Source organism: Rhinopithecus bieti, unplaced genomic scaffold, assembly GCF_001698545.2.
Source record: "Rhinopithecus bieti isolate Rb0 unplaced genomic scaffold, ASM169854v2 scaffold_27006, whole genome shotgun sequence".
Lineage (NCBI taxonomy): Eukaryota > Metazoa > Chordata > Mammalia > Primates > Cercopithecidae > Rhinopithecus > Rhinopithecus bieti.
In genome coordinates this window covers 5,333,104-5,341,709 of record NW_016813373.1, presented here as the reverse complement: position 1 = coordinate 5,341,709, position 8,606 = coordinate 5,333,104, and the positions used below count along the sequence as shown (strand labels likewise).

General features: G+C 34.0%; 1 protein-coding gene and 1 long non-coding RNA gene across 3 annotated transcripts in view; one reads left to right on the top strand and one right to left on the bottom strand.

Moving 5' to 3' along the window:
- Nucleotides 1–8,606, bottom strand: part of LOC108512703 (uncharacterized) — a 39,505-nt gene that overhangs the window by 15,830 nt on the left and 15,069 nt on the right. Inside the window, exon 3 of the long non-coding RNA XR_001880661.1 lies at nucleotides 4,508–4,603. This is a non-coding gene — a long non-coding RNA (uncharacterized LOC108512703). The remainder of the gene's footprint in view (nucleotides 1–4,507; nucleotides 4,604–8,606) is intronic.
- PDC (phosducin) overlaps nucleotides 1–8,606 on the top strand; it is a 21,831-nt gene that overhangs the window by 6,734 nt on the left and 6,491 nt on the right. The window contains exon 2 of one of the 2 annotated variants that reach the window (XM_017848054.1): nucleotides 6,259–6,343. In XM_017848054.1, coding sequence (XP_017703543.1) covers nucleotides 6,283–6,343 — 61 coding nt within the window. In that variant the 5' untranslated portion in view covers nucleotides 6,259–6,282. Of the gene's footprint in view, nucleotides 1–6,258; nucleotides 6,344–7,035; nucleotides 7,131–8,606 lie in introns of those variants that run through there. The other variant, XM_017848056.1, reaches the window with a different exon arrangement.

Genomic DNA, 8,606 nt, shown 5'->3' with positions numbered 1-8,606 from the left:
TCAGAGTCTAGCCTGAGAGCCAGCATTTATGCTGGTGAATTTATAGTCCTAGATATTATAGGTTGTATCTATTCACACATGCATTCCTTCATTCAGTAAATAAATTGGGCACCTACTATGTGCCAGGCAATGCTCTGGGTAATAAGGATATAGCAGAATATAAAAAAAAAAAAAAAAAAAAAAAAAAAAAAAAAAAAAAAAAAAAGAAAGTTAATTTTAGGTATGCCTCATTTCCCTAACTACAATTTTAAAGGATAGGTGGGGAACCCTGAAAAATCCAGAGGCTCAAAGCTTTAGAAATTAAAGAAAAGGCAGGCTATGGAGATAAAGAAATAGTGGAGGGCATCTGTGTAAAGTCATTCTTTGCAAAAGTCAGATCCAGGCGCTATGAACTGAATTATATTCCCTTAAAATTCATACATTGAGCCCCTAACCCCCAATATGACAGTGTTTGGAAACAGGGGCTTTATAGAAGAAATTAAAGTTACATAAGGTCAACGGGTATGGCTCTGATCCCATAGGATTACAAGAAAAGACACCGGGGAGCTAACCCACTCTCGGTCATATGAGGACACAGTGAGAAGGCAGACATCGGCACGCCAGGAGGAAGGCCTGCACCAGAAGCCAGCTTTACTAGATCTTTATCTGAGACGTTTAGCCTCTGGAACTATGAGAAAATTAACTTCTGTTTTTCAAGCCACACAGTCTGTATTTCGTTATAGCAGCTCAAGCAGACAAAGGTACCAAGGAACTGTGTTTATTTATGACTTCTGATGAATAGACGAGTGGCAGGAAGTTTGAGAGACTGAAGTGTTAGTTTACAAACATAAGCCACACACTGAGATTTTATACAAAACTTGGGCTAGATCATAAGAAGCTTAAGAAACAAATAGACTTATTTTAGAAATTGATCTTAAAGACCTCTGAATCTGTAGAATTGTAACTTCAAATACATTTTAAAAATCAAATACTATTCTTTGGAATATAGGATTAATTTTTTTATTGATTGATATGAATCCATGGGTGAAATATCTCACTTTACAATATAAATCTCCACAAAAAGCTCACAGTGTAATGTTTCCATAACTTGGCCACGTGTAAGAGTAGTTCTAGAAAGAACATTTCCTAGCTTTATTTTTATTTATAATTGATGCATACTGCATATTACACTTGCTTTTACAAATGACCTAGAGATGCAAGACTGATGATAAGTTCTCAATCAATTCATATGATTGTCAAAAACCAACAGCAGGTCTTTCATACTGACGTTCCAGAGTCATTATTAGTCAGTTAAAATTAATTCCATTAACATGAAATAGGCCAGGTGCGGTGGCTCACGCCTGTAATCCCAACCACTTTGGGAGGCTGAGGCGGGTGGATCACAAGGTCAGGAGTTCAAGACCAGCCTGGTCAACATGGTGAAACCCCGTCTCTACTAAAAATAGAAAACTTAGCTGGGCATAGTGGCGTGTGCCTGTAATCCCAGTTACTCAGGAGGCTGAGGCAGGAGAACTGCTTGAACAGGGACCCAGGAGGTGGAGGCAGCAGTGAGTGAGATCGCTGGAGATGCACTCCAGCCTGGGCTACAGAGCGAGACTCTGTCTCAAAAAACAATAAAAAAGGAAGAAGAAAAGAAAGAAACAAACAAACTATCCTACTACATTCAGTATAAACTAATGAGGTTTAATCCAAAGCAAAAATATATCATTCAAATAAGTACTGTCTCAAGGAATTTAGAGACATAGTGACTTATTGATTTATTGCTTTCCATTTCCTCATCTTGGTTTTAATGCATATACAAAAAAAAATAGGTCGGCTTCTGTGGTTAACACATTCATTCATTAAGCATTTTATTGAAGTGGAATGGCATAATGGAAAAAATAGAAATTTTGGAGATTTGAGAGTCAGAGATTTGAAACCTGGCTCTATACCACCTCTGGTAAGTCACTGAATCTCTCAGAGTCTACAATTCACCTCTGAAAAATAAGGATAATAGTTTTGTGTGGATTAAAAATAGTGTCTAGGGTTCCCCGCACATAGTAGGTTCTTTAAAATTTGCCACTGTCATTTATGAAGTATTTACAATATATGAAATGATTATAAGAGGTACAACAACAAGTAAAAAATTGCCTCCGTCCTCAAAGAATTTACAATAGTGGAGAAAAACATGTAATAGTAAATGCTATAAGTTGTTGTGGATGCTAGGAGAGAAGACAGTCTATATCACACAGTGATTAGATAATTCCAACTATTTGAAAATCTACCAATAAACTACAATAGCTAGTCTTGAAAGCTAAGCTCTTCTTAAGCAATCCTGAGAATACACAAGTTAATTTAAAACTAGATAGTCTGATCAGATTAAACAGGTTTGAAGTGACTGACAATTGTCATGTGACCAAGGATAATGATGATAATGAAATGTTTAGGAGATTTTTTTTAAAAAAAGTCTTTTAAAACTAATGTTTAAAAATTTTACTCACTTCCTTTGTATTCTAGATCCTCGCTATCATATATGAAACAGGAACAACATGCAGGACCATTTATACTTGTCTCATTTTATTTCTTGGTAATTACTAAGCCATAGTTGGGAAGTGTTAGAATTTTGAGGACAAGGTTTGAGAAGTGTTATCCTCTATAAACTACTATTTAAAATTATTAAAATCCTAAATTAAGAGGAAAATAAAACCCTAACTTGGTAAAATTCTATTTTAAGCTGTGTTTCTCCCCAATATTAGATTTTACTATTACTTTTGAAGAGGGTGATAATATTCTTTTAAATGCACATTATTCTGTCAAAGGATCCATATACAATTTTACTTATTACAGGTTTTAATTGAAACAGTAATATAACTATTTAAAATAAAAAATACAAAATCAGTTTTTCATAATTATGTGATGTGGAAAATACAATAATTCTTTTGAACCAAAGGAAATCTTGGTGAAGGCAAGATTTTTACCTTCTGTCTTCTTGCCTTACTTTATTACCAATTTCCAATCACACAAAGATGTGCTTACTCAAAGCCCTGTAATAATCCTATTGTCATTTTAAATGTTTTAGTCTAAAGTATACATTAAATCTTTTAACCATGAAATAATAGCATTGTAAATGTTTATATTTTTAAATGACTGATACATTGCATACACATATGTAAAAGATGTATTTTTATTTTATCTAACAGACTCCTAGAGCAGTTACTATGTGCCGAGACCTAAGCACCTTGCAAATATTCCAATTAAATTGCTTATAGCAACCGGGCACAGTGGCTCATGCCTGTAATCCCAGCACTTTGGGAGGCCAAGACAGTGGTTCACTTGTGGTCAGGTGATTGACACCAGCCTGGACAACATGGTAAAACCCCATCTCTACTAAAAATACAAAAATTAGCCAGGTGTGGTGGCCCATGCCTGTAATCCCAGCTAGTTGGAAGGCTGAGGCACAAGAATTCTTGAACCTGGGAGGCAGAGGTTGCAGTGAGGGGAGATTATGCCACTGCACTCCAGCCTGGGCAATAGAGTGAGAGTCTGTCTAAAAAAGATTTTTAAAAAATTACTTGTATGATGCTAATGTAAATTTTGAAAAAGATAAGATTTTGGGATAATCAGAAAACCCCATAGTGAGTTGGTGACAGGATAAATTAATAGGAAAGTAGATGAAATCTATTAATAGCTAATAATATTCTACTTGTGTCTTCCTCTAGGTGCTTCAAGCAGTGCAAACAAACACACTCATGTCTTAATATTTTTCTTTCAATCTGTTCACTGCTTCCCTGGCAGTAAACAGTAGCAATGTTTGCCAATCCTTGTACTCTAACTCAAATGGAGGTATTAGATAAGGATGGACTCTGTCCTTTACTTAAACAGGCAACCCAGCTGATTTAAGTCTTAGTATTAGTGAGCGTCATACTGGAAGAGTTTTGTTCTTCATGTAATTCAGAGCCCAGGAAAATGTCTAGCATATAGTCTATTCTCAACATACATTAATCCAATCAACAAATAAGTTTTGTCCTAAGTAACTGCATTATCTTTTCATAAAGGGATTCCTTGAAATTGGTGAAAGCCTTTTCTGAAAAGGAATTTACTTTTCCCAGTAGATTGTCAACTAGGTAAACAGCAAGCAATTCAAGAAGGAAGCTGTGCCCTGTGTCTTCAGCATTTGAAATAAAATTATTTTTAGATTTTCTTAAACTTACATATATTTACTGAGAATAGTAGCTACCTCAAATTAACAATCCAGTCTTAAAAAGTAAAGAGACTGGATTGAGTCTCTATTTTTCTGAGAACTGAAAAGCTACTGAAATTATCAAATAAATTTCCATTTCTTTGTTTTGTAGTTTTCTTTTGAAGCAAAAATTTTTATGTCTTTTCAGATCAAAATTTATTTGTAAATAATTGCAGTAAGAAATAAAATGGCTTTTCTGTCCAGCAGCTTTTACTTTCCATTTTCCATTATACTTTTTAATTACTAAATCCATTCAAATGTAATATTCTTTATTACATTTATACTTACCTAAACATTGTGAAATTGATTGGCTTTCCCTTGACAGTCTTCTCTTGTTCAAGTGGAAAAAATCAAATTGGCAAAGACATTTGACCTCCAGTGATTCTGGATAGGGATTGCAAAAAGAGAAACAAAATTACAGGACCAGTCCAAGTGTGGAGACCAAAGGTAAAGGCAGAAGAGAAATTAAGAGAGTTCTGTCTTACCACCCTGCGCCTTGGGAAAGCACCACACAAAGCAAATGCCAGATTGAAGTGTAAATCAACAGAAAACTAAGATGAGTTTCAAAGTATAAGCTGTGTGATATTAGTGCCTAAAACTGACTTCGAAAGAAGGAGGCAAAGTAAAAAAAGTGAAAGAATAAAGTGTAAAAATAAGATAGTTTATCTACTATTAGTATATCCTCCCTGACTTGAAAACTTCAGGAAAATCACAACTATATGAACACTTGAGGGAATATGTTTGTATAATAATTGAGTTTTCCAGATAGTCCAAAGCTAAAATAGGAAATATATTTGATTTGAGTGTGAACCAGATAGAATGAAAGAATAAATAGATTCTACATGAGGGCACCAAGTTTCATATGAATAAAAATCCAAGTGCTTTTAGTGATTTTCTATTTTAGCCTGTCAAAAATACTATAAACTGGCAGTGTGGTGGCTCACTCCTATAATCCCAGCACTTTGAGAGGCCAAGGTGGGAGGATCACTTGAGCCCAGAAGTTTGACACTAGCCTGGGCAACATACCAAAAAATAAAATAATAATTAGCAGGGCGTGGTGGCACACACTCAGGAGACTGACGTGGACTCACTTGAGTCCAGGAGTTTGAGGCTGCAGTGAGCTAAGATAGCACCATTGTACTGAATGAAGCCGGGAAAACAGAGTAGACCCTCTCTCAAAAAACTTAAAAAAAAAAAAAAATACTATAGGCTTAGCTACTGGCTGTTTTCATTTGCTTGGTGGATACTGCTGTCATGAACACTTGCCCCATGGTATGGAGAGATGCTATTGAATAGTGTTCCTTAGACCATCATTCTTTAATGCCAATTCAAAGATTCGATTTGCCAAATCATACTGAGAAAAATGACTCTATTATAGTATGTTAATTTCCATAATAGTGTAATGATTAAGAGTTGGCTCCAAAGTCAGACAATGTAGGTTCAAATCTTTGCTCCACCACTTACTGTGTGATCTTGGGCAAGCAACTTAAACTCCCTGCCCTTCAGCTTCCTCGGTTATAACATGTCATTAACATTTGTCCCTACCACATATGGCTATGTGAGAATTAAATGAGTTTTGACACATAAAATAATTTAAACAATGCCTGACACATAGTGTTCATAGCAAGTATATAATTATTAATTTAATTTTTATTATATGAAATAAATAACATATATTACTTCTTATATATTCAAATTCACATAATATTATGAAATTAGGAAAATCAGTAATAAATAATGTTCACTAACCACATAGACTTAACTGGAACACTTGAGTTAAGAAAAGACAAATGATGAATTATATAAAATCCTTAAGTCCAGACATCTTTAATAATATATGTTAAATTAATGTCCTTTTACATTGTGGACAGAAACATTCTAAATACTTTATCACTGAGTGATTATCCTTAGCCTACTTATGGAATCTGGCAGCAGGAGACTATAAATATGCATATACCTATATATTTATCTATCTACATATATATGTATGTACATCCTGGAATTCTTGTGTCATTATTATTTCTTTGTTCCTCCTATAGATTATATCAAATCGAATCCCTAAAATGGAAGAAGCCAAAAGTCAAAGTTTGGAGGAAGACTTTGAAGGACAGGCCACACATACAGGCAAGCAAAGCGAGAAGAAAAAATAATTATTAACTTAAAATTAAATATGGCAATATCTAATACTCTTATTGACATTATTCAGTATGTACTTTAAGTAATATCTTTATATAAATTGTTAGACTAATCTAAAAAATATTTGAGTGGGCAAATTGGTTTTTGAAATCAAATAATTCCTAACAGTTTTATTCAGATGTCAAAGAGTCAAAAAAAACACTAATTATTGGTAATTTCTTGTTAACCAACTATCACAAGACCTCTTATCTACATTATAATTAAGTCACTTTCCTCTCTCTTGATTGTACCTCACCCTCACTACAAACTTTCACTGTAAACAAGGTTAGACCAAAAGGTAAACTAAATGGCCTTTAATTTCAGTTTTCTAATCTCAAAAAAAAAGGGGGAATAATAAGATATTCCCTTTATTTTTTTGAATAAATAAATTCAGTATTCCTCTAGAAAACCTAACACTTCATTTCATCCAGAGTCTGTTTTCTTAATCTGTTAAATTATGTTTGGCTATCTATATGCCACTCCTAAGAGCTTAAAAAACTTAAATATCATGACTTAAATTTAAAAATTCCCATTTAACTCTATTGAATCTTATTTGAATGGTAATTTCCTCTCTCTTTTAATTTGGATTGAGCCATTAAATTTAGCCAGAAGCTTGAAAGAATTCATAAGACTACCAGCCAAAATGTGTGGAGATTTATTTTATAATAGCAATGTGAGGAATACCTTCCTAAGTATGACAAAACAAAACAACAACAAAAAGACCACTGAAGAAAAGGTTGGTAAATTCATTTATAAAAAGGAAGGAAGGACGGATGGATGAAGGGATGGAGGGAAAGTGGGAGACAGGGAAAAAAGGAAGAAATAGTTGCTGTCTGGTAAAAGTCACCACGAACAAAAGTCAAAAAACATTTAACAAATAGGGGAAAAACATTTGCAACTCAATCGACAGTGTCAGTTTCCTAATATATATGAAGAGTTCCTACAAATCGATAAGAAAAGGAACCAACTACCAAATAGAACAATGAGCAAAAGATAGGACAGACTATTCACGGGGGAAAAAAGAAAAAGAAAATAGTAACACAAAAAATATAGTGAAAGTAATTAAGTTTAATAACACATTTTTGGCACCCTCATACATTGCTGATAGCAGTGTAAATCGGTACAATCTCTGTAGGGGCAACCTAGCAATATCAAAATTAGTAATGTATATGCCCTTTGACCAGGGAATTTTACTTATATAACCATAACTATACCTGCACAGAGTTTTAAAAATGTATGCACAAGATTCTTCACTCAGCGTCATATGTCATAGAAAACACTGGAAACACAATGTAGATCACTACGAAACTGTTTAAGTCAATTATGTATATCTACACAATGGAACACCATGCCTCCATTTTCTAATTAAGGAAGAACCTCTTCATGTGTGTATACCAAAAAAATCTCCAAGATACAGTATGAAACAGAAAAAACAAGGTAAGGAAAAATGCATATAATACACCATCATTTGTAGAAAACAGGAACAAAATGGATTATCTTTTTTAAACAAATATGCACACGTGTATATTTTGAATATGCATAAAACTTATCTAAAAATATTGATATGAACACTATATGGGAAAACAAAAAGCTTTGATTGCCTGCATATAATATAAATACATTCATAACAAATTTATATTAAATATATACCATATATAACAAATAAAAATTATTAGGCAATATGGAGGAGAAAGAAGGAATACATCCACATAGAGAATATGATATAGAATATGGATATTAAAGGTGTGGATATAGCTAAGCTTTAGTGAAGAACAGTCAGTTTAATATTCCTTGTTTTAAAGAATTTAAGACTTTCTTAAGTGAATAATGTTGTTAGTCATCAGGTCAACTGAATATCAGAATTCCAGTTGAATCATTCTTCATTTAATTAGTTTTACTTAAATCTGCCAATCTGGCAGGGCATGGTGGCTCACACTTGTAATCCCAGCACTTTGGGAGACTGAGGTGGGTAGATTACTTGAGGTCAGGAGTTCAAGACCAGCCTGGCCAACATAGTGAAATCCCATCTCTACTAAAAATACAAAAATCAGCCAGGCGTGGTGGCATGCACCTGTAGTCCCAACTACTCGGGAGACTGAGGCAGGAAAATCACCTGAACCCAGGAGGTGGAGGTTGCGGTGAGCCAAAATCATGCCCCTACACTCCAGCCTAGGCAACAGAGCAAGACTCCATCTTAAATAAAAAAAAAAAA